At 43.4% G+C, this 26,857-nt stretch overlaps 1 protein-coding gene across 2 annotated transcripts in view; it reads left to right on the forward strand.

The window, feature by feature from the left end:
* The window catches only part of nlgn3a (neuroligin 3a), a 114,770-nt gene extending 95,629 nt beyond the window's left edge, over window positions 1-19,141 (forward strand). For both annotated transcript variants that reach the window (XM_067598938.1, XM_067598939.1), the window contains 2 exons: window positions 7,122-7,911; window positions 18,173-19,141. In XM_067598938.1, coding sequence (XP_067455039.1) covers window positions 7,122-7,911; window positions 18,173-19,031 — 1,649 coding nt within the window. In that variant the 3' untranslated portion in view covers window positions 19,032-19,141. The remainder of the gene's footprint in view (window positions 1-7,121; window positions 7,912-18,172) is intronic.
* The last annotated feature ends 7,716 nt before the right edge of the window (window positions 19,142-26,857 follow it).

The following is a 26,857-nucleotide window of genomic DNA, read 5'->3' on the forward strand; positions in this document are numbered from 1 at the left end:
ACACAGATAACCCTGTAATAACTCATTATTCTTCCCATTTCCACATTGACGCCTAGTCAAGGCTCGCTGACAGCGCATGTTGTTGTGCGTACACAGCTATCAGGCCAATCTAGGCACTGCAGCAGTGTGGAGTGAGCGCGGTGAATACCGCTTCGAATGCCACAGCACAAAGAGAGCTAGCAACAGAGGCACACGGAGATAGCATTCTCTGCTTTTCAGAGGCTGCAGCATTAGTGACACATGCATGAGTGCAAATGGAAAAATTCACCATGCAGGCTCTCAGTTTCTCTTGGTTTGGCAGGGAGGCTGCCAGGGGAGAGAGGGACAGAAATCAATTCCCTATGTGTGTGCACGCATACATGTGTAGTCATGAGAAGTCACAGATGACGTGAACAGTAAGTGCAGTATGAGCATTTTCTTGCAGGTGCATACATTATAAGATCAATAATTATAGAAAATTAGTCTATGTGATGTCCTTCATTTGTCTAAACTTTTTTTTATCTTTTTCCTCGATAACAATGTAGCTATAGGTTTTGCATAAATTACATATTTCTTTTATAGGCTTTTCAACAAACATAAGGAAGGGTTTCTCAGTTACCAGATGTTAACTAAAGAAAGGAGAGCCTACTTGCACCCTGTGATTGTTTAATCCATCAAACACGGTGCCACACGTTTTTCCGACAACGGCGGCAAAGTACTTAAAAGCTACTGTAACCTTTAGGTGTCAAAAGATGCTTTTTAGTCTGTGGTAAGTGAGTAGGTACGTGCCTTATGCTTGTGTTGGTGTCTGTGGGCACCTTAACTGGATCACATAGGATTTTCAAATAAATAGCAGCATTATCCTGCTAAGAGTGCCAGATCCAATTTGTCGTATTGGACAATACAACATAGAAGCACCCAAAAAGTTTAGACAATCACATAGACGTGTTTGAATAGTCAGTTTAATCTGCTTTACTATGAATGACAACACGCACTAATCTGAAATGTCCCAATGTAATAAAACCCTGCCCACGCCAATGCAGGGAAATTAATTCAGAGAAAGCCCAGAAATACTGTTTGACTCAGGTGTGGTGTGCATGCCTGTGATTAGCAGCCAGATTGATGAGTTCAAGGAGGAGCGGTGGCCCTGTTGTGCTCTGCGTGCAGACAGAGGGAAGCTTGCGTGCGTGTGATGATGAGGCCTGGAGTGTGTGGTATTGACCAGTGGATGTCACGTTGTGATTTGTAGGAGATATCACACTCACCAGGCTCAGATGCACATCGATCCTGGAACCTGGGTACAGCCTGTCAATGGGGTCATTTTTATCCTCTCCTCTGCTCTCATGCCTTCTCCCCTTTTGCTTCCTGCCAATCCCCTATTTCCTCTTCTCCACTCATACCTTCTCCTTTCCTCTCACCTCCTCTTCTCCCCCATCCTTTTTTTTTTTGATCGTATTCTTCTCTCTCCTCTGTTCTGCTTTCCCATTCCCTCCCTCTTCCCTCCATCCGCCCTCATGGATCAAACTCTTTATCTGGCCTAAGCCACAGCCTGCAGGCAAGCAGGCAGTCTCTACAGAGGCTGGAGCAGAAGACCAACAGCTTCAAACAACATTATATAGGGCTGGCATGAAGCATGTCTCACACTGATAGATGAAAACACTGGCCCCTCAGACACTGCCTTTATATGGACATGAAGAAACACAAGCAGTCCTTCTGTTTCAAAGTCCACCGCTCTTCACTTAAATATTACTACAGCACCTCCCAGGATGTGAGACAGATTTAAATTTTGTCGGAATTAGGCAACAGCGCACTTTTGTGTTCTGATCCATGCAAAACAAATCCGTCGGTCTCTGGGATGAAGATGCATTTTCTTTGGCAGCTATCCTGTTGGATCATCTGCTATGAAATCAGAGTAAATCTGGTTTAGAGGGAAAACATGTGAAGCCAGGTAACAAGAATAGTTGCAGCCATAAAGGAGCAAATGCACGCAATGAATCATGGGTAGTAAGACCTATTTTGGCCATTTTATGTCATGTTTCATTTTTAATGTTTAACCAAATAAGTACTACAAATAACAATCTTGCATGGATTAAAACTCATGCACACACACACACACACACACGCATGGGCGCGCACAGCCTGGATGCTTTTGTGCTGGGAATCCAGGAAGTGTATTCAGTGACACTATTACCGTCTCAGAAATCTGTGGCTTGCCCTTTTCCTAATTCCGTCAGCTCTTGTTTTGTAGTTGATAAGTTCGATGTTAGACAGAATTTTTAATGGAACATAAAACAATGTAGGTGTTGTTTCAGGGCTGCCAGACCAATGTGAAATTATCCATGGACTAATGCATGATCAGACCAGAGGCACTTGTGATTAAGTGGATGCAGCCTGTGGTACTGTAAGCTGTAGCCATGGAGACAGCAGCTTTAACCCTGTGTTATGAAATTGCAAGTGGCCAAGGATGTAGGCTACAATTAGGCAAATTTTATAAGTATTCATCTCCCGACAGGCTTTAAATATTTCAGGTGGGATTAAACCACTTCATATATCTTAATCATTTGAACACAAACAAAAAAAAACAATAATGTGGATTCCTAGTATGAGATGAGAATTTTTTAAAAAAGAGTGAGAAAAGCAGCACTGAGAAAGAGAAAGAAAACAAGAGCCTGAGTGAAATGCTGCAAGAGGGGGAGAGCAACATTTATTGAGTGTGTCCAACTGAGTGCTAGCCTAGTTTGACTGTAGACAGAGAGAATGTTTTTGCAGCACAGGGGGCCCTGCATAGTCCACGGGTCTGTGGAGATTTGCTTACACTGAAGAGATGGTGGAGGTAAGATGGCTCAGAGGATTCAGGCTTCGCTGAACGCAGGCTTATGTCTAATAATCAGCAGGAAGGGACTCAGCGTGGTCCCTCAGAAAAGGAGACAGAGAGAGAGTGCTGTAGAGAGAGAGAGAGAGACAGAAAAACAGAGCAGAGGAAAGATTGAAGGCGAGGGAAAAAAGGAAGTACAAGATCCAGCAGGAGAGAGAAAGACATTTCCCTGTGGCCACGCAATGGCTTTTATGTGTATGACAAAATTTTGATAAGATTTGGCTGCTTTACATATTTTCACCCCTATTAGCTCTTAACGTCATGTGGGATGTTGTTGTGATAATGAATCTCTGACCTATAAAATGATACTTGGACAATCCAAATTTTCAAGGCCATCAGATGGACGCCGCATTAACATTGGTTGTTTTGGATGACATTGTTTAAGGTTGTAGTGGTTTTGCTGGATGGATTTTACAGTCGCATATATTTCAGGGCCAGACAGATAAAACTCACCACCGATGCTTCAGTGATTTTTGCCAGCTGTTCCAGATTACAAAGTACAGTCATTTATAGTGCTCACTGGCATCATCACCAACAGAACATCCTTGTCCATTAACACGGACTGAAAACTCACACATGCCCATACGTGCCACGTAATACATCAGCAGTGGCACAAAGCACAGCCACGTCATGTTACTCTCTCTCTCTCTCCAGAGATGCAGCATTGGCTCATTAAAATCAGCATTTCATCCATATTGCTGGTGTCAAAACATGACCTAAATGTGTGTGTGTGTGTTTGTTTAAGCCTGTGGATGTGTTTGAGTGTGTGTGTGTTTGTGTGTGGATTGTGGCTCTCTAACCTATCCATTGGTCGTCAAACCCACAAGGTCAAGCTTTTCTTTTTTTTTTTTCTCCTATCAGCTGTGAATTATCTCCACAAGCCACTCCACCAATCCGTGGCCCGAACCGCATGCCCATTTAACGGGCGTCTAGAGAGGGGGCAGCGCGGTCGAGGTCGGCAAACCGCGGCGCAGAGCGACGCGACGGCATTTTAGCAGGGGCCCAATGAGTGATTACCTCAGAGCTCCAGTCATAATTCAGCGTGACCTCAATCTGCCAGTAACGCTATGGCTTGATGGATCTGCTCACAGTTTGGGTGTCGGGTTCTCGCATGTCAAACACAGACAGATGATGATAGGGCTATCTGTTGCTTTTACAAAGTAAAGCGTGCTAGATATGAATGTGACACACATGTTGCTCGTCATCGTGTTCTTTTTGTTTAATTCCTCGGGATGTTGAGTGAGGAGGCATTCGCTGCGTAGATGTCACTGTAGATGCTGAAGACAAAACAATGTCACATATGGTTAACCCCCACCATGATGATGCCTGTCGTCCGACAGTCGATTCATCATCTCTGCGTCTTATCAATCAAAGTCAGCACAAATCCATGTGCATTTACACACACACATGCGCGTGCTCACTGACGCACACACAGTACACCTCCTACTGTGGATAATTAGTGGATTCCCTCAGTGGGTGATAGAGCCTGTGCTCTTCTCTCCTCTCTTTCTGACCTTCCCCTGTGAGCCTCCTACCACAGTGGGGCTCATCACATGCAGCTCTAATACATATTTATCGGTCCAGTGACAGCTCATGTGCCCTGGATTTATATCATTCTCGACAAACAATAGTAAAGCCTCAGTCACTCTTCCTCCCTTTCATCAACCAAAGGAGGAGATAAATCTAGTAATGTCAACCTGACTCCATCCTCCTCCTCAGCAGCTGGCCATCTGTGGGTTTCAGGTGCTGACAGACGTGTCACCAAGCCTTGTTGCATTCAAACCGCTCTCCTCATTTATGACAAACGGATTTGATATACGTATGTCTGTCAAATCGCCTTGGCAATCGCAGGAACAGCTCTGCTGGCAAATGTTTTCCTACAGCAACTTCTGATCAAAGACATTTAGAAAGTGGCTGTGGCATGGCTGGCAGCATTGGGATTCAGGACAGACTCCCTGCACCATGACTGGCTCTGTTTGCACAGCGCAATCGAGTCGAGATGTGAAGAGAGGCAATACCACTAAAGAGTGAGGGGAGGGGAAGGGACGGGAGAGGAGGAGGAGAAGGGAGGGATGGAAGGATTAAGCCCCAGCCCCCCTCTCTGCCTCCGAGCAGCCATCTTTCATCTTGCGGCCGCCCCTCTAATGCTTTCAAGTGGGTGAAACCCTCGACATCTGCTTCTGCTCCCTGGGACACAGCACAGGGCACCGTCCTGCAGTGACACACTTCCACAGGACATCTCAAAGGGCAGCGTCAGGGCAAGGCCACAGAAAGCTGATGGTCTCATCCACGTAGAGCGAAGCACATGATGCAGAAACAGAAAAAACGAGCATGACTTCTTGCACCAAGGTTTCATCAAAAACTTGTAGTCTGACATGTATTGAAATTTTCCCCAACAGCCACATTCACGCCCAAAAATCATTGTTCAAATACACAAATTGTGGCTTGTACTGGTAAACACATTCACCATAGATACATTTCACAGTTCACTCACCCAGACACATTAATTCTACTTACTACTTGCGAACAAATAAATGTAAATAGCTCTGTAAATAAACACTTCATCTTCGCCAAGAAGAAATAAGCCCCCCGCCGCCTCTGATTAAGACTACCAAAGTGATATATCTGGCACTTAAGTCTGCTGTTAACCTCATAAACACAAAGACTTCAACACAGCCACCCACACTGGCGCTGAAATATCACACAGAGTCTGCGTGCGTGTATGTGTCTCTGCTCGTCTTTGTGGCTTAAATGTGGAATCGTCTAATGACTTTTTTTTTTTTTTTAATACATGCCATTTCTGGAGCATTTTATCTGCTGTGGCTTTCAACATGGAATTCCTTGACTCTGGCAGCGATACTGCCATGAGCAATAAAGCGGCATGGTCAAGTGGTAGAAGCTTCATTAATGATTTTTTTCTGAGATCGGTAAAAACAGCACTTGTGAATTCGATACCATATCAGGAGGACGGATGAGTGGTGCTGTCAAGACAGAGATTGCAAGGCATTGGTGATGATGTGAGGGAGGCCTACTGGAGACACAGAGGATGTCATGTCACTTTCACTTGACTGTCTGTAAGGAGAAATTTTTCAAAAGGGATACAATTCAATTATTTCTGAGGAAATTATGTTTGTTATTTGGGATCTGTTCCTCATGGTGAAAAGTCATTTTAGATTTTCTTCATACTGCACTGCAACCAAAATGTAATTTACTGTGATTTGTGAAAGACCCTGTGAGACTATACATTTGTTCTCTTTGGCTTCCAAACCCCCCTCCACCCTTAAAGCCCACCCATCCACCCACATACACACGCCAAACTCTTATGTAGATTCACATTATAGATGGTCTGTTGACTCTTGGTACGGCATGTGTTTATTTCTGTATATTACAAGCAGGAGACCGTGGTGTTCTGTTCAGATTGGTCTTCTTTCATTATGTGCCATGTTTCATTGTGTTGCCAGGTGAATGCGTGCAGCTCCATTCCACCTGCAAAGGCAGGGAGTAGGAGTTTGGTTTTATTTATAGCAATCCACCCACAAACTCCTGTAGAATTTAGTGATCTTTTAGGTAAAAAAAATTACTTTTAACTTACACAGGGCACAATTGATGCAGAGGTACTGTGTGTGTGCGTGTGTGTGTGTGCGCGTGTGTGTGTGTGTATGTTGATGACTGCAAAAAGGAGCATCTGTGTCTATAATTGCAGTGTTTGAGGTTCATCCAATTTAAGCTACCTTGAAAAGTACATTAACAGAGGGATGGCATGGGCACAGGGTTCATATATTCGAGAACACTTCAATCGCACTCTGTTGCATTTCTGCATCTCATACTGGGGAAGGAATTCATATTTTGTACGGTATAGTGCAGCCAGTTTTGATGCATCCTCTCTTTGCAACAAAGCCTATAGAGCCATACTGGCAGCATCTGCTCCTGACAAACATAGAGATTATTACAGAGAGAGCATATAGAGATAGATTGAAGGAAGGAAGATGACAGAATGCTGATTCCCTCCTCTGTCTGCGAGTTGTCTGTGAGAACGGGCCATCTGCACATTCATTATCACAACCATGATTCCATTATTGTTCTGTGTGGCAACGAGTACTTATTCTTTCTAGCCTTTCTTATTCTTATCAACTGTGTAGCTGACAATCCCCTTTTGATCATGGCAGCAACAAAATTAACAACTATCGTGTAGTATAGTACATAACTGAATTATCCTTGTGACTCACTTAATACAATTCTGTCTCTTGTTTCCTGTGTCCTTGTGCAGGTCTGTTCCACAGAGCCATCATTCAGAGCGGGTCGGCGCTCTCCAGCTGGGCGGTAAACTACCAGCCGGTCAAGTACACGCGTCTCTTGGCAGAGAAGGTGGGCTGTAATGTCCTGGACACCTTAGATATGGTGGACTGTCTGAGGAAGAAGAGCTCCAGGGAGCTGGTGGAGCAGGACATACAACCTGCCAGGTACCACGTGGCCTTTGGACCTGTAATTGACGGTGATGTTATCCCTGATGACCCTGAGATCCTGATGGAGCAGGGCGAGTTCCTCAACTATGATATCATGCTGGGGGTCAATCAAGGTGAGGGGCTGCGGTTTGTGGAGAACGTGGTGGATTCAGAGGACGGCGTCTCTGGAAATGACTTTGATTTCTCCGTGTCGGACTTTGTGGACAGTCTATACGGATACCCGGAGGGCAAGGACACACTGAGGGAGACTATTAAGTTCATGTACACAGACTGGGCAGACAGGGACAATCCAGAGACCAGGCGCAAGACACTGGTGGCTCTGTTCACCGACCACCAGTGGGTGGAGCCTTCAGTGGTGACTGCGGATCTCCACGCTCGCTACGGCTCGCCCACCTACTTTTACGCCTTCTACCACCACTGCCAGAGCCTGATGAAGCCCGCCTGGTCAGACGCCGCTCACGGGGATGAGGTGCCCTATGTTTTTGGAATTCCCATGATTGGTCCCACTGACCTTTTCCCCTGTAACTTCTCAAAAAATGATGTCATGCTCAGTGCTGTGGTCATGACCTACTGGACCAACTTTGCCAAGACTGGGTGAGTAAAATGACTGTTAGATCTTATATTTCAACGATTATCCTAATTAGGGATTTTATCGATATCAATATTGATACTGGTACTGCTAATAGGTATTTATACTCATCAATATTCCTCCTTAATATTGATAATGGGATTCAATTTTATAACAAGGCACACAAATGCTCAATGTTTCCTTCATTCATTTATTTATTATTTTTTTAGAATCATGATCATGGTATACTTTTAACTGTTCATTGGGTGGGAGAGAGAATTAGGGTGTGAAATCTCGACCAGTGACTGGTTGTCTAGGTTACACAGGTTTGTACAGGAAAAACAACAAGCTTTACCCTCCACAGTAACAATAATTGCACACAGTTAGTAAGTTGCTCCATAGAACAGGTAACACATCAGATATAAGGAGGAATCAGGTGTAATGGCATACATTTAGGGGCACAGAGTTGCTTTATTTGGATCATGCCACCTAAAGTTATAGTGTTTAAATTTTTTCCTTACTTTACAGTTAATAACTGTGGAGTTGTTTTATCTGGTAACGAGTGTTATCTTGACTTGAGGTGGACTCCGGGCTGCTTGCCAGCTCAAACTGAGAGACTGGCTGCAGGAACAGTGAAGCAGGAGCCTCTTTGCTCAGCAAATCCAAAACACTGCAAATATATGGCATATTGTCCCATTAGCTCACCAGTGTTACCCTCGTTACACGCAACAACTGCTATACGTGTAGCTTTCGCTGTGGGTTTTCTTCTTCACTTTGCCACAGCTATACTGTTCTTCATAGCATTTCAGCCTGTCTGCTACACGGTTCACAGAATGTAAACAAGCCCACAACATAGTCGCACAGCATTAAGGAACACATCGGCTGCACATTTGGAAAAGGTTTACTTAACATTTGGCAATCTAAAAATGCTTAAGGTTAAATGAATGAATGACATTCAAATCCAGATAGCAGTACCACCCGCTGCAGGAGTTTATCAGTATTCTGGTTCTGACCAATCAGGAAACCAGTGCCAATTTAAGACCAGTCCTCTGCATTAGTCCCTAATCCTAGTTTAGATCAGACAGATGCATCGTGGGTCTAATAATAGTAGCAACAAAACATTTGTCTTTTAAACGAGTTCAGCGACACTACTTGTAAATTAGTATAACAAGTGATCACGCAATTATAAACTTGCTATGTTATTAATAGAAAGTAACAGAGAGAGAAATGCTATCTCAGTCCTATTAAAAGGACTTCTGTGCTGCATGAAAGAGGCTGCGGGAAAAAGGAAGCTCTAAAATGGATAGTACAGGACAGAAAAGGCATTTTTCAACAGAGCCATTTTTTCAGAGGTGTTTTTTGCCTGGACTTCCTGGGTCTCAGTCTGAAAACCTGAGACATATTGAATCTGAGGAAGATTAAATGTTCCTCCAGAATGTGTGCTGTGCTATTCGTGCTTGGCTGACTGTTTGGGTTGAGTATGAGTGCATGGCAAGGCCGCCTGCCTTTCTGTATACGTCTTTGTGTGTGCATGTGTGTGTTTGGCTGGAAATACTATCTATGCTCTATTATACTGAGGCCCAAAAGACACAAACTTATCAGGGAGGCATATCAAACTCTTGCCCTCGGCGGTATCGATTCACTCAGCCCGGACCTAGTCGATCACTCGTGCCCTGGGTGACTCCCGCTCCCCACCATGCTCAATTTCACCCCCACCCATCACAAAGGATGGCCATTTTGTATGACTACTAGTTATCATTTCTAACAACTGAAATTTAATTTGACAGTCCCTGTTACCAGAGAGGTATTGATCCCATCCTGAATGGGATGCTGCCTGAAATCTTGTTCTGTTTTTTTATCTGCCTCTATATCATCTGCTGTCCTATCAGGTGGCATTTACATCCAGTCGTCTGGCTGATAGGCTGAGCCCACAGGCCGCCGGCTCTGCTAGATCCTTGAACTGCTAATGGCAGACGAGTGCAGATGGACTGATGTCGGCTGTTTTGGCTCCTCAAGGAAAGCACTGAGGTCCATCAGTGATGCTCGGACTAAACAGCTGTCTCCTCTGCCTGGCAGCCATCTTGTGTCGGCACATACAAAGCGGCAATTTGTAGATACAGATGGAATCTATTACTTGTCCTTCCAAGAATATTATCGGCTGTTATAAGAAAAGAGGATGTGTTTTATTTAAATGAGAAAAGTTAGAGGCCTGGAGGTAACAATGCCAGCTGAACTTGAATCTTGAGATGTCAGTGAAATTAATTCTGATGGATGATGACAGCCTGCCTGTCTTACCTACGACCAGATTCAGCACAGTGCCATGGGCAGTAATCCCACTGCAACCTGAACCTGGCCTTCACCCTAGTAAGCAGCCAAAGTCGAAACAACAAATTGCACTTTACTGCCGACCCCATGTCAGGTTTTGTAGTTGAGATTAGGAGCAGGGCAGTGGGAGGGTAAACTGGTTCCACATCCATGCTCGCCATGTTACAGCTACTATCCACCCTATGATGTGTCACCTTGGCGTAACTCCAGACAGGGGGATTACAGGGAGACCACAAGGCACTCAGATGGTAAAGAGCCCGGGATTACATGCCAGGATAATAGAAAACTCACTGTGCTGCTCCAAAGGGTAATTTTACTCCAGTCCAAGTGAAGGATTCTACCATCAACTCTTTGGGGGTGGGTTCATCCTCCTTATTTAGCCCACACTGGGGGATATAGATCTCTCCTCCAACACCAACCAAACCCAATCTAACTCTAGAGGACATCCTTTTAATTAAGACCCAGTAGAATTCCCTTTTCCTTCCCGGCCCATCCAACAGCCATCTTCCCTATATCTGTAAAGCAGCTCTTGCTCCCCTTCCAGATGTTCATAATGAACTGACCCAGATTGCACTTCCTGCCCTCGTCTCTAAATCGGCTGTTGAAACATGTGTGACATGATGTTGAGACACTTGGGCTGCATGTCAACAGTGTGTATCATAGCAGCATTCCCCCCAAAGCTCTTCCTGTCCCTGGCTCTCATGTGTCATCTTTACAGGGCAAATCCCTGCCCATGCGCCTTTTTTTTTTTTTTTTTTCCTCCATCAGTGTCAGTGAAGCATAAAAGCATACAAAGAGTGCACGCTGTCAAATCTTCTTAGTGTGTGCGTGTGTGCATGTGTGTGTGTGTCACTGTGAGAGAGTGTGTGTTTACACTATGAGGCTGTACTTTCCTGAGAGTTCGGGATGTTTCAGAAGCTAGGGATTTACTGAGCTCCAAGTTATTTTTCTGGCTGCAACATTTGTTTTACTATTGACAGGCAAAATTGGCCTGTGCTTTATTGCCACAACAACTTCTTCTGAACAGTTTCCTCCAAAACTTTTGCCACACGTCCTCACGCTGCGATTTCCACACCCCGCTCAAACAACAAATGCAAGCGCAGCATCGGCGCACAGACGTGACTATACACAAAAACACTGGCAGAGCACTTCAGAAAAGACAGAATGATGAAAAGCCACAAAAACATCAATCATTATATATCATTAGTGCTATAAATATGTTGGTCCATCTTTCCACTATTTGTGTGGGTTTTTTTTTTTTTTTTTTTTTTGCTGGCTGGTGCTCATTTTCCCTGTTCTGTGTGCGAACTGTGCCACATGCTGTGCAGGGCCTTGCTAGGTAGTTAAAGAGCAGAGCGCTGTCATGTGCTGCATTTTTTTTCCTTCATTCTCCTTCACTGCTCCTCCATCCCTCCTCTCTCTCATTATTCTATACAAAAAAAAGAGAAAGTCTACTCATGTATTACATTCACAACATGAGCTAAAATATGCAGTATTGATTGCTTTGTCTTTAGTGACAACGGCTCCTCCAAACAAATGTAGATAGAAGCGACTACAGTCTGTCTATACTGCAGTTTAACAGCCAGCGCCTTGATTTACAACCCTGATAGTTGATTTTTTTTTTTTTTTTGTTCTCCTCCCGTTTGTCAATGGAACAACCCTCCTCTGTAGGGTTAACGACACGTACACATCAACTCTTTCTCCCGTCTGACCTCATTCACGCACTGCTTCAGCCTTTTTCTTTTACCCCAGCTGTCTAGTAGTTACATCACTCATCCCTGATCCCCCTCCTTGTCCTTTCTCCGGATTATCCCCCGTTCCCTTCAGCTTCCTTCGTTAGGGCCAACTCAACCTGTACCAGGAGTGTGTGAATGCACGGCATTGTGGAATAGCACAGCCACCTACCTACTCCATTAAATAGGCACTCACTTGATAGGAGATTTGTAGCCAATATCCTGATTTGCATTAGAGAAGGTAAGGAAGTGGTGTGGCTTGTTAAGGGGCCTGGATGCCATTGATCGGTGTCCATGCTGTGGGCTGAATGTAATGAGAGGAAGGCGACAGGGGGAGGAGGAGCAGAGGAAGTAGATCTGCATGTGTACATCCATAAGTAAGTGGTTGTCTTATTAAAGAGGAGGAGATAAATACTAAAAAATAATGATGCAGCATAATAAAAATAGATAATTAGAAAGCTGCTAATTGGTTAAAAGAAAGAGAAGGGAATGTAGGGAAGGTGTTGGGGGAGGTTCTTTCATTTTCTGCCACTCATCTAATCAAACAAATCAATAGCATCCATAATAAGGAGTGGTCCGAGAGCTGTGTCCTCCAACACTTCTGCACGCCCCAAAGTCACAGCACCTCGCCCTGCATCACTTAGCCTGCTGAACCGAAGGCTGCCATTAAATATGAACCACGCATCACTCAGCCCTCTGCCCCAGCGTGCAGCCACATGAAGGGTAAAAGAGCACAGCCTGATAATTTGCCTGCTCAGTGCTGAAGTTGCCCCCTACAACGCGCCAAGCCAAAGTCGACAAACAGAATTAGATTGAGTGTATTTATTAAAAATTTACACAGAATGCAGGGGGAAGGTGTTGGAAACCTTCTGTCAGAGAGGAAATTACAATTAGGTGCCTACTTTGTGTTACCTGGTAAGTAGATAAACAACTGCAGGGGATGAATTTGTTACACAACAGTAACAAGAATGACTAAAAAAAAAAAAAAAGAGGCTTCAACTTTGCATATTTTAGCAGCTTAGCAAAATGAGTATCAGTGCCACTGAATTAATGCATGTTCTTTGTTTTATATTGAGAAGCTATACTCAGCGCAGGATTCAGAGACCTTGAGTGTAGTGAAAATAGATTCTTGTCTTCTGCCTTAGGGCACCTAAATGTGTCTTTTCATATTTGGTGATGGCTAGGTCTATGATCATTCAAGCGCTTCAAATTACATCAGGATGAAAAGGGGAAGGAGGTACATGGGGAATGAAAAAAAGAACGAAAATGAAATTCATTCTTTCCCCTTATCTACCTTTTACATCAGTGCTTGCAGATAGAGCTTGGAATAAGTAATGAGCTCGGGCCCCCGTTCTGCAACATGTGTAGGTAGAGCTGGGAGTTGTGTCTGTCATCCAGGTGGCATGACATCTTATAGAAGAGCTGTTTAACACTTACAGAAGGCTTTTCTTTTATCAACATGAAGAGGCTCGCTGTCACCACTACACGGCATGTATGGCTTTGTGAAATGTGACATGTCTTGTGTTCAAGTGCGGCACTTGTGAGTCCCCAGAGGTCATTACACCAGGATGCGTCAGAAGTACAAACGTGCGCGCCCACACACGCGCACAGGTATACAAGTTGACAGACGCGAGATGAAGCGCACACACACAAACTCCCAGTCAATCACAGATACAAACACATGGAAGCACTTAAACACGCATGGCTGGTCAAGGTTAGCAAAGGTCAGCAGGTCATGGAGAGGGGAGGGGAAACTGAGGAGGGGATGAAGGCGATGGTTTATAAGACCACAGCCATATGAACACATCAGAGGAAATCTGAAAGGCCATTAAAACGCCTGCTTTTATGGGTGTAATAATCCCTCTCTCCTCTGCCTGGGAGTCCAGCCACAGTTCCAATGACCATCCGGATTAAGTGGGAGGTCTGACAGGAGGCAGGCTATCAGCTAATGCAGGGGAGCTCTGAGAGCCCAACAGGACCACAAACATCACATTATGCCAAGGCTGTTCATACAAGTCACAACGAGGCGTTTGCTGTAGAGCTGGACACATAGAACGAGCTCGGGAAGTGTTTGGGCAACGACGCACTGTTCAGCGTTTTATCACCAGACTGTTATAATAATTGAATGTGAAACGATACGATGACCGCAAGGTTTGAGTGCAAAGTGTCAGCTTTAATTTTAGGCTATTCAGGCACATCAAATGAACAGACAAAGCATTACAGCTCTTTTTTTGTACTTGCAAGAAATATTTTGACAGGTTAAGATAATGTTCAATAAGTGTTTTCATTTTTTATCTCTTAATGAAAATTCTTCACTGTGAGGTGACTTCTGAAAGTGTTCGGCCCATCAAGTTAAACAGACTGTTGTTATCTTATCGCCATCTTCTCTTTCCAGCCTTTTTAATTCTATTTTGTTCCGTCTGTATCACAGAGTATTCAACTGTGACTAGTCTCAGCTGACTTCATAGTCATTACATTGTTTCACATACAAACTAATAAAAGCACAAGAGCCAAAACAAAATGTCTCTGTTTACACACTCATGGCTCTCACTGTAGAGATTAAGACTTTCTGCACAGTAAAGGTACACCAACTTAAAAGTTTCTTGTTTATTATCTACAAAGGGTAATAGTTTATGAAGCTTATTTTTTTATATATATATATTTTTTTTTTTTTTTGCTTCTCTGTCAGAATAGGAAAGTGTGTCCAAACTTTTGACTGGTACTGTATGTTTGATTATGTTTTTTGTGATATTTTGTCCTCATATGCACTAGGGGTGTGCTCAAATACGAATACGTTATTCAGCAAAGCACAAATAGTGGGTTTTTTATGAACATTTATTTCGTAAAAAAATTATTTGTTTTCGTGAAGAAAACAAAAAACATGTCAAATGCCAGCACACAGGTCGGTTACATCACTATCTCAGTCTATCTCTGCTATCTTTGCTTCGCTGTTACGTCTATCAGCAGGTCTCAATGAGGGGAGTCACATCCACCTGCTACATGACGCACATTTCCTTATAAAGACATCACTCCCAGAGTTGAGGGTGTTCCCCAGAGATAAAGCTGAGCTACTAACACACGCAAAGTGCACCCATGGGAGGGTTGTTCCCCTTCACCTTTCCACAAAGTTAGGTTGTAAAAAATAGGCACCTTTGAAGTTCTTCTCTACACATTACATGCTGTGCTGTCTCTGTGTTATGGGTGTATAAATAAGTAGAGGTCTGTCTGTGCAACGGTGATGTACTCAGTTTAGCTCAGTAGTCAGTACAGTCCTCTATGATCTGGGAGACTTGAGTTCAAGACCTGGAGTGGGGACTTCCTATTTCCACTTTTATTCAAATACAAATATAAATAATTTTGCTGCCTCAACAAATATAGATACAAATACAAATACTGGGCTCTCTGCGCATCCCTAATATGCACACAGAGTGAAGACCACATAACATCTCTCTGTTAACATTCTCAACAAAAAATGCATATCACCAGTTTCAGAATGGCTGTATAATTCATAGGACTATCATATAGGATTATATTGTACAGGTGTTATAAGGTGGACCACCTGAATTCATACAGGTTGCCACCTGCAGAAAAACTATGGCAACAATTGTAGTACTCTATTACCAAGTTTGGATGGAAAACACACAGCAGCACAGCACTCAGGAAACATTATAAAGTGGATCTGACTACGTTGCTTCACACAGCACCCAGTACGCCCCAGTACAGATATATAGAGCAGGGTAACCTAGTAGCCCTCTGCACATTGAATAGTAGCAACCGAGCACAGATCACTCCTTCTGACTCTACAGCTCAGGGAAGGACTACTTCAAAGCCAGCACGCAGCCCAAAGTGGGGGCAGCAGTGGTAGAAATTGTTCAAAGGAATGTAGCCTGTTTACTATTGACTTTGCAACAATTACCCAAGCATATGTGTGTAATTAGATAAGGCAGCCAGTTGTTCTCTAATGCGGCAAATCAAATTAACTAAAGATGCCACATTGATTTCTTTGTGTTCCCTAAATTATTCATCTTCACTTGCACTGAACCATCCAGCCAGCCACCAAAGAGCTTTTCTAACTCCTCTGCACCGCCGCTCCCTTGCTCCCCGCACACACTGATTGTTTTGTGAGATCCCTCCAAGTACCTTTTAGATATTTTTGCCATCACATTTCAGCAAATTGACCCTGTTGAGAAGAGAGCATTTGCAGTTTTATGGAAATGCCCGGAATTCCCATTAACTGAGATAGCTCTGACCTCCATCATAGTTGTCATGTGCGTGCATATACATATACGTGAGAGAGAGTGAGGGAAAGAGAGGGCGGGGGGGACTTGCTTGCACATGTGGTTTGTGTGTGTGTGTATGTGTGTGTGTGTGTGTGTGTGTGTGTGTGTGTGTGTGTGTGTGTGTGTGTGTGTGTGTGTGTGTGTGTGTGTGTGTGTGTGTGTGTGTGTATGTGTGACTGCACGCACAAGACTGCTGGGTGAATTCATGATGCACGCAGGCTGCAGACAACCACGTCTCAGGCTGCTTCATTGACGTCCTGTTCTCTGGCATGTTGCACTCAGGGAGATCAATATGACCTTACCTCCACCACCCGCTCCTTTGAAACTTAATTACTGATATTCACCTACAAAGTCATCATAGTCTGGCTGTCAATATTCATTGGGGATCATTACGGGCCTAATAAAAGAGGTTATTTACGGGCTGCTCTGCTGACACCGGCCCAGGTCCAGAGATTCAGCTTCAGCCATCTCAATTTGCTTTACCTCTCTCACTCTCTCTCTCTTTCTCTCTCTCTCTCTCTCACCTCTCCCAGAAGCACTGACCTGAAAAAGAAAAATTGACAGCAGAGAAACGAACAGGAGAGAGGATGGAGGGTGAATTCTTCTGGCATGGCTTTTAATTCTCTTGGCCGTGTTTGGAGGTTTTCAGCCCGTGCCAAAAAAACACTGTAGCTGCCATATCCCTAAATCCCCAACTAAATTTGAACTTTGCTTGCCACTGACATGGCAATCAGACCCACAAAGGGATATTTCATGACATTTAGAGAAATGCCGCGCAGATCTTTGCTGCCTCCTTGCAACAACAGTTTTAACTTCTCTGCTCCAACATCAATTATTGTGTTTTCAAGGCTGCAGCGCTATTCTTCAGGTTCTTCCACAGAAAGTCATTTCATTGGTACGAAAAGCAATAGCTTGGACTGCAGAACTCCCACTCCTGGCATTGTACAGCAACAAGGCAACAAGGAGTTGTCTGATTGAGGGAGATTGCGATATGTTAATTCATTCAATAAATCAATAGCTTCACTATAATTGAAATGGTTGGCCATCCGGTGTTGATGCCAAGGTGTCGAACACTGAAAAGTGGAACAGTGAACTCTGTAGATCAAAAGAGGTATTGCATCCAGAAGAATCTCTCTCTCGCTCTCATTCGTTCGCTCTCACACATTCCTTTTGTCTCTCATTTTCAGTCTCACACACACATACATACTAATATCCATGCACACATACACACACACAGCTCTGAGTTCCCTCTTAGTGTCTTGATTAATATGGTCCACTTTACATCAGTACACTGGATGCCAATGCACACTGTGCTGCCTTCCCTGAGCAATTAGCAGAGGGGCTCCACCAGTGTTGGATTATCAACAACAAGATGCCTCCTGACGCGAGCCCTAAAGCCTGCTGACTTATTCATATGTGTTTACTTTAAAAGCCTCTGCCCTGGTTTTTGTGGGTGGGCTGCATCAGAACTGAATTAAGAACAACATCTGGGGAGAGAGAAGCGATGGGAGTGAGAGAGACAGGCATACTCTGCCTACAGAGAGGCGGCACAAATGTTGCGTGGAGATCTTGTGGTATAAATAAAATTGTACATGCCTTGAGAAAATAAGTAAATAGGAGAAATCTGTGCCAGTTGGTTCAGCTACTGAAGGTGTGTATATACCACACCACACACACCTCGATCAATTATTAACTGTAGTCTGTTGGTTTCTTTTGAGGGTTTTTGCTTTCGCCGGTGTGGGTTTCACTGAGCAAGATCAATAAAATCTCCAGAAGTGACTGAACCCCTTTCACACCAAAGTATAAGCTGTCTCTGATAATGTTATGTTTTTCTTTTAGTATTTGCATGTGCTTCCTATCCCCACATGAAGGTCAGAGAATGAATAATTAAACTTACTGTCAGAATCTTATTTAATACCCTATATCGTTTGTCTCATTTCTGTCTGCAGGGATCCCAACAAACCGGTTCCCCAAGACACCAAGTTCATCCACACCAAGGCCAACCGCTTTGAAGAGGTTGCCTGGTCCAAGTACAACCCCCAGGACCAGCTGTACCTGCATATCGGCCTGAAGCCACGTGTGCGCGACCACTACCGTGCCACCAAAGTGGCCTTCTGGAAACACCTAGTGCCCCACCTGTACAACCTCCACGACATGTTCCACTACACCTCCACCACCACCAAAGTGCCCCCGCCAGAGACCACTCAGAACACACTGTCCACCAAGAGGCCCAATGGGAAAACCTCCTGGCCATTCAACACCAAGCGGCCTCCCATGTCCCCGGCCTACAATAGTGAAGACAAAGACTCTTGGAGCGACGACGAGGAGCCGGGGCCTCTGGTGGTGGAGAACCCGCGGGATTACTCCACAGAGCTCAGCGTCACCATCGCTGTGGGAGCCTCGCTACTGTTCCTCAACGTACTGGCTTTCGCAGCCCTCTACTACCGCAAGGACAAACGGCGGCAGGACTCCGGCCACGGGCAGCCAAGCCCACAGCGCCAGAGCACCTCCAACGACATTGGCCACCACGCGCCCGAGGAGGAGATCATGTCACTGCAGATGAACCAGACGCACCATGAGTGCGAGGCGGGGAACAGCAATGAGGGGGCACTGCGCTTGGCCTCGCTGCCTGACTACACGCTCACTCTGAGGCGCTCTCCGGACGACATTCCCCTCATGACCCCCAACACCATCACCATGATCCCAAATTCTCTGGTGGGCATGCCCAACCTGCACCCCTACAACACCTTCACAACCGGCTTCAATTCCACCGGCCTGCCGCACTCCCACTCAACCACCCGCGTATAGCTTTAAGGAGGCCAGGGGCAGCCGGCGCAGGCGGGGGAGGAGGAGGCGGCAGTAGTGGTGGTGGATGAGGAGGAGCAGAGGGATGGCTGAACGGAGGAGAGGATTGTGTTTTATAAATATCACAGGGAGGGGGAGGGCTGCGAGGGGGAGGGGAGGGGAAGGGCAGGAGTCGGATTAAAACGTGAAGAGATTTAACTAGACTTTTACTACGAGGAGAGTTGCTGAGAGCTCTCTATGGATGTCAAGTTGTGCAGAGCTGCCAAAATCAAACTGCTTCCCTTCTCCTGATCGGGGAGGGGGTCTTTCTGCGGTGTTTTTTTCTAAAATAATCATTTTAAAAGCCTTTTTAAGCAGACTGAGGAGATATCAACACTTTTTTTCTTGAATTCATAACAAAAACAAAGAGAAGTGCTTTTTATTTCCCATCCCTTCCTCCTGAGGGAGACACATCTAGAACAATGGCCTCTACGTCAATATTCGCAAAATGTTTTTAATTGCTTCTTTGTTTGTTTTACGTTTCAATGCCTTACAAAGCTTGTTCTTTTTTGTCATTATTTCTATTCCCTGAGACTATTCCGAGTGGAGTGTGTTACAAGCCGATGAGACTCAAAGATGAGAGACTGAATCCAGGATGGGAACCTAGAGGATATGCAGATGTAGAGATTTTAAACCCATTTTGGGCAACGCATTTTTTTTTTCTGTTGCGTACCAACACAACAGCCACACAAATGGTGTTATCTTTTTTTAGCTCATATAGAAATGATTTGTCTGGGACAGCTCTTGCCGGGAGATGAGAAGGCAGAGATAAATACTATGTTACTGTGATTGTTTTGTTAAGAAAAAAGTGCATCTTTTACAGCCAATTTATCTGTTAAGCTATCTGATATTATCTCCACAAAGTGTGCACGTACACATGCTGCTTTGAGCACCTGTGTGTTTGTGTGCATGTGAAAATGATTTCTCTTTCCTAGCGTGCAGAGCGTGGTTAAGAGGCTGAGATAAAGGAAGAGACACATTGTCGGAACTTGCAAAAGCAAGAGTGGTGAGTGAGTGAGTCTGTATGTGTGCGAGCGAGCGAGCAAGCAAGCGAGTGTGTGTGTGTGAGCGAGTGTGTGTGTGTCCGTGCACCTGTTTTTTTGTTTGTAGGTTGTATAATGTGGTTTTGGGGGGGGGTGGGGGCTGAGTACTTTCTCATGTTGTTGATTTTGGTTCACCACCAGTAGTGTTTCTGCTGCGTCTCTGGGTGTCTGTCTTTGCGAAATAGCACTTTTGTTATTTTCAAAGTTATATATGTCTAATTTTGCTTAAAGATTACAAAATAAATCTATTATTTTACGTGTAAGAGAAAAAAAATAGCTAAAGATTCAACTGAACTAACTGACATGATTCCATTGACTTTGTAAGAGTTCCTCTTCAAAAGCAGACAGTGGCCTGTTTGCACTGAATAAACCTACATCAGTGCACACTTGTATTTCTTTGAATATATATATAAATATGGGCATACATACATATATGTATAGGGCTCCTATGGAGATATCGCTCCCACTTACAAAACAATTAAAACACTGTTCAGACTGAAAAGCACCAAGACAAATAATTTCTATGTATTGTTGTTGTCATTTTGAAACATCCCAAGCCAAGACCGCTCTAGGTGTCTTTGTAAGAGCTCTATATGTATATTTATGTATAAAATATTTAATATTTATTTATGTATACCAGATGCATACATGCTGATTGTGCCATGTGCCAAATTAAAACTGTAAAAAATGAAGAATATAAAGTTTCACTAAACTTTTTCTTCTCGCTTGATCAAAGTTCTTTTCCTCCCTTTTATGATTTTTTATTATTTCCATTTTGAATGAGTTAAAAAAGAAATATTCTTGCAGCAAGTGCAAGTCTCCCCCCAGGACTTCCTCTCTACCTCCCTCTCTCTCTCTCTCCCTTCCTCCTTGTGTTCCCTCTCTCCTTTCTCTCACTGAAACCTTTGAGAAAAACAGGCTAACAGCTTGGGGCCTATCTGCGTGCATAACTCCAGATTTTACTGTAATTCATGCAAAGTAGTGCTGCAGCAAAGGGAGATTGTGAAAAGATTGCCTTGATGTACTCACATTGCATCCTATTATATGTTATTCTCGGGGAGAAAACTGGAGTTATTGATTCTGCTAGTAAAACTGACAATTTTCATTAAGTATCTTGGCGTAGCACAGATTGTGTCCCGCGTTACAGCGAAGTGCAGTAATATGACCTGACCAGTGATCGTAGATCATTGTTGCATTTCTTAGATACTTCATGCACATAGACTTCAAAATTTTTATGAAGTATTCCATTACAACTTCCCCTCGTATTTAATGATAGGAGATGCAGCAGAGCGAGAATCACAGTCTGGTCAGCTCATCACTGATCCTGCCAGTAGCAGAAAGAGAGAAGGGGTTATTTCAGGGAAATTGCTCGGAGACTGATCTATATGAGTCATCTTGTTTTTTTTCTCTTTCTGCCTTATATGGGGCTCACCTCCTAATCAGCCTCCATCTTCAACTGAGCTGCAGCCAGTAGGAAAGAAACATGCAGTTGGTTTCTACCTGGAGCTGTCTCATATATGCAGAAACATTTAATAATGTCTCTGTGCTTGTGCTTATGAAAGAGATTGACTATGTAAATAGTCAGACTTGTTCCAGTAGCAATAATATCAGCTGTACCTTATTTACTGGCATAAAATGAATAAACATTATGGCATCAATGGTATTTTGATAAGCAAAAATATTTTTTAAAAAGTCCTAACTGCAAAATGGATGTGAACATTTCTTAATGGAATATGTCCTTAAAGGTTTGGTTCACCCAAATTACTTAAAAGTATATTTTATGACTTGCCTATTGTGGCATCCAGCCATGCTGATTTTATTTGCCAAGGTTTTGAGATTTCTGCTGCCACCCCAATACAGTGGAGGGTTGTTTGTGGTGCTCAAAGCAGAAATGTGACAGTTAAAAGAAAAGTCAAGAAACGTAACATCTATTTCCAGAAAATTGTCCTTGTTATTCTGTATAATTCATAGAACACATTGTTTTAATGATTCAATTCCAGTGAAAACACAACAAGCTATGTTTTATTCAGAGTAAGAGGGACATTGTTTCAGAGAATGAAAGTTGCTGTTAAATACTTTAAAGCTGCTATAATCATTATTTTCATATTACAGATTAAATGACTGTGTTTGTGTGAAAAGGGTAGTGACAAACCCACAGAATCTGAAGTTACCCTCAGCTCCAGGGAGCATTTTAGCATCTTTTAGCATATTGTTTTGATTTTACAGCCCACAACTTTACTGCTTTGGGTTACTCTCACCACTCCTGCCGTTTCCAGACATAGCAGGTGCATGGAGCTCTGAAAAGCTCTAAAAACACACTGTGCACCAAATGACAAACAAAGTTAGCGACTATCTGGTGCACATAGCAGAGCATTTAGCATTCAGCATTTAAACAGATTTCCCTCTGGAGTTGGTGGAGAGCAAAATAGAGCTAAAAGGATGAGTGAATATTGGACTTATATTTATCAGGTGAACACAAACATGACTCTAAATGACTCTTCAGCTGGATGTGTAAAAAATTTTATTAACTTATGTCAGTTTTGCATTTATAGTTTGTTTCTGCTGCCAGAAAATCAGTTTTTGTAGGTTAAAATTCAAATTTTCAGTGCTGTTAGCACCACAAACAAAATTCAAGAAATCAAAAATCTCAAAACCTGAGCAAACAAAATCAAACCTCTTCTCTTTAGGTTGATTAGGTAGGATCATTATTGATTCATTATTTATTACATTAAATGTTGATTACTTGACATTTTTATTTTGTTTTGTGTGTGTGTGTGTGTGCGTGTGTGTGTGTGTGTGCTTGTGTGCGTGTGTGTGTGTGTGTGTGTGTGTGTGTGTTTGTGTGTGTGTAATTTGGGTGAACCGACCCTTTAATTCAGGATATGAGTCAAAGTAGACTGTCTCCTCATCTGATCCGTCTGCAGTGGTAGGAGGTCAGTTTCCATTGGCTTCAACACACACATCCACACACACACACCGACACACACACACACATCAGTGGCACAGGGCTAAAATTGAGTGGTGGAGTTGAGAGTGAACTATCAAAGGGAAGAAATGTCATGGGAGGGCAACTTGTTTTTTGCCATGTAATTTTCCCATATGCTGTTAAAGCAGAGCAGATGTCACCGAGTATTGGCTTGGGCAGTCCTGGTGGCCTCTGGGACACGTTTTGGGATATATGTGCCGGTGAAGAGCCCCATAATTAAGTGGCGGACCAAAGAGAAAGACCATGGAAACTGCAGTGGTATGGTGCAGCCAGAAAAAAAAAAAAACAGGGTCAAATTTCTTCTGCGATCAGACACCTGAAGGCTCAATGAAATTAGTCCAAACTTCCTATGACAAGAATCACCAGCATCAGAAAAATGGGACAGTTATGAGCGAGACACTTCCACAGTCGAGATTTGTTTGCAGTTCAGTGAGTGTTTCCAATGTGACATCATTCAAGGGTTGGCTGGAATACCCCGATGGGGTTTGTGACTGCCTCGACAGCACTGAAGACAAACCCAGCCTAGGAAATGGATGTGCCAAATTACACAGTGCCACCCGCTGGGAGAGAGCTGCAGGTGTGTGTATGGGCGTCGGCGCATGTGTGTGCACGGCGCTATGTGTGCAGTTTGTGTGTGCAGATATTGAGAATTTGATTTCTACCACAGTGAACGTGTTGTTACCTATATTTCCTCTCACCCTCTCTCTCACTTTCATCTCTCTCTTCCTGTGTCTCATCCGTCTTTTCTCTTTTCTTCTTTTGTGAAAAGTTGTTTATTTTTCCTCCCTCACACAAAATGCAATCTTAGCAGCTCTACCTCTGTCTCACACAGACATGACTTCCCCATTTTCTCTTTCCTCTACTTTGTAAGGGTCATAATTTGGACTATTCACTCATGTCCCGTCATTAAAGGTCTAATTTTCTTGAGTTACTGTGTTTCTCTGCTGACTAAGCTAATGAACATTACTTATTGCAGAGCAGAGTAGAACCAGTTACTGAACCAAAACTCTTGTACTTTACATTTAAATAGCCTGTTTTTCTCCAAAGGGCAATCATACTGCATTTTGTTAAAGCATCAATAATCTATTATTTCAATGTGAACAAAACATTCTTGACAGTTTTCTTTTGTACCCACAGAGCATAGACAAATCACTGGCATATTTTTCAGGTTTGCACTGGAGCTTTTTGGTGGCATCAAACCCAGATACTGTAACACATTTTTTTCACTAGAAAGTAGGTCTGAAATCAACAAAATCAATGGTCTTTGAGGCCAAATACATCATGATAAATCTCTGTTATCTCAGTGTCATTGTACAGATTACTAAAGATGCCCTGTTACTTCTATGTTTATGTCCATAGAATGTATTTATAATCGCGCAAACTGGAGTAATCAAAATAAAATATCTATTCTTTCTGTATCTTATTGTGGTTCTCATGAATATAGAACATGACATCCATTTTCAGTGGGAGTGAGACCAAGAAGTTTGGTGCTGATAATAGTGTTGTGTATATTTTTCATCCTACAAAATGAGAAAGCATCGCAATCCAGGAGAGCATCTCTGTAAGTGTTGTGTTTGAGTGCTCTGTTCCTCCAAAAATCACACTGCTTTTGCATTAAAGGATAAGCCTGGTATATTTGATCTTTTTTTATTATTATTATCAACAACAACTCACAAACAGACCAAAACCAACAATGAATATCCAGCTAACAAGTAGCTACTGTCTATGTTGCCACAGCTAGATGTAACGTATGCCTTTGTGCCATTGAACTCATTACTGTCCAAAAACCATTAAAAACAAGGAGAAAAGAGCCAGACTGTTGCACTGGGTGACATATTCTTTAATTACCATGAACACAGCCAGTGTAGTTTATTCCTCTCAGCCCATCAAACTAACAGAGCAAGGAGTTGCATCTCCCTGCTTTTTTGTTGATGTCTGCCCAACATGGAGCTACTGTCTAGAGCAATGGCTCTCAAAGTGGGGTCCAGGGACCCCCAGAGGCCCTCAGGGGGTCCCAAGCAAAAAGGGGAATAATGTAAGTACACTATAATTCCATCCATAAGTAACACAATGACAGCCCAAATAGCTAAATTGCTTTGGCCCAGATCCAGCCCACACTTTCAGCACTTTCATCCAGCCCACATACCACGTGGAATGATGGCACTTGGGCGGTCCGCTCCTGTTTCCCAGATCTCAGCCACAAGCAAGCCCTATGTCAACCAAGAACAAACCAGATAAACCAGAACTGGCCCACATCCAGAATACACATACCTGAGAGCACCACATCTTTACGAAAAAAGGCATCCATTTTTTCTGGACCAGAAGACAGCCAGAAGTGCTGCATCATTGCCTAAAGTGGCTCACTTCCGTATGCTATCTGGGAGAGTGTATAACTATTTTGGTCATGGGTTTCATACACTTTCTGTAATAAAACATCTAAAAGCAAAAATCTTATCAAACAGGGGTCCGTGATCTAATTTGTGTCAGTTTAGGGGTCCTTGACATGAAAAAGTCTGAGAACCACTGGTCTATAGAAAATGCTATTCCAGAGTTGTTTCAGAATAAACTAGAATATCACCTGATGGTATAGCTGTTTTATGTGATTGTAATGGTTTTTGGATGACTATGGAGTTCTGTGGTGCAGAGGCATAAGCTGCCAGTTGTGGCAACACAGACACGATGATGCTTGTTAGAAAGATAAATTATTTGTTATTTTAAGTCTTTTCAGGTGATTTGGTGGTTAAAAATAAATATAATAAAACTAGTATGATCCTTTAAGTATAGCTTTTGGTGCAACACAATGTAGCAGCATTGCAAGCATGGAACAAGTTCAAGTGTAATGTACTATCTAACAGTAAAAAGGGCTGGTTTGGTTTTTATAGAGGTCTAGTAAAGAAGAGTAGCAGCCTATAGTTCATCGTGTACAAGCAGTCCCACCTGCCCCCGGCCTAAAGCTGCCTGTCGACTACATAATGATCTGCCCTCTGTAAGATGGATGGCCTGGAGATACCACTGAGGCTGCTGAGACTAAAGCCTGTACGCTCCCACTGTGTGTGAGGGAAGTAACAACAGCAGGCAACAAGCACATTTTAAACCTCTACACATTCTCTGTTTTGTATCCTGCCTTGTAAACCCTCGCACCACGAGATGCTGCAAGACTATTTTTTTCCTACTGGCTGGTCCAGCTCTGATGGCCGGATTTGGAGAAAAAGTTTAATGGCAAGATTCACAACTTCTAGGCTGTTTAATTTCTTCTCTAACTGCTCCCATCATTCACAGCATTATCTTGCAGATTCAGAGCTATTTTGCAAAGTCGATCCCCGCCAGCTGAGGCCAGGCCCCGCGCTATCTCTCAGTTGCATCAGCTGGAGTTCACCATCAGATGGCAGTCCACTAATGCCTTTCTCAGATGTGGGTTACTAGTGGTGGGGGGAAGGTTGCGTCAGTGGGACCTTTGGTGTCTGAACTCGCTGGTCTGTGCTGCTCCGGTACAGACTACAGAGAACTCCCAGAGGACTTCCTGAAAGTATCTTATCATTTAGATCACATTACAATGACTTTCAGTGGCACCAATTTGATCTTTAGTGCTAATCCAGGCTACCAGGCTTTTCACAGATCTTTTAGATCAAATACACTGAGTTTGACTTCAATATCTGAGATTACTCCGAAAAAATCTGCACCATTTTTTTCTCTGTGAAATACTGGAAACATCCTTTGAAGTTAAGCCTATTTTTCCCCCCCGAGAGGCAGAGATATTCATT

Source organism: Thunnus thynnus, chromosome 9 (assembly GCF_963924715.1).
Source record: "Thunnus thynnus chromosome 9, fThuThy2.1, whole genome shotgun sequence".
Classification (NCBI taxonomy): Eukaryota; Metazoa; Chordata; class Actinopteri; order Scombriformes; family Scombridae; genus Thunnus; species Thunnus thynnus.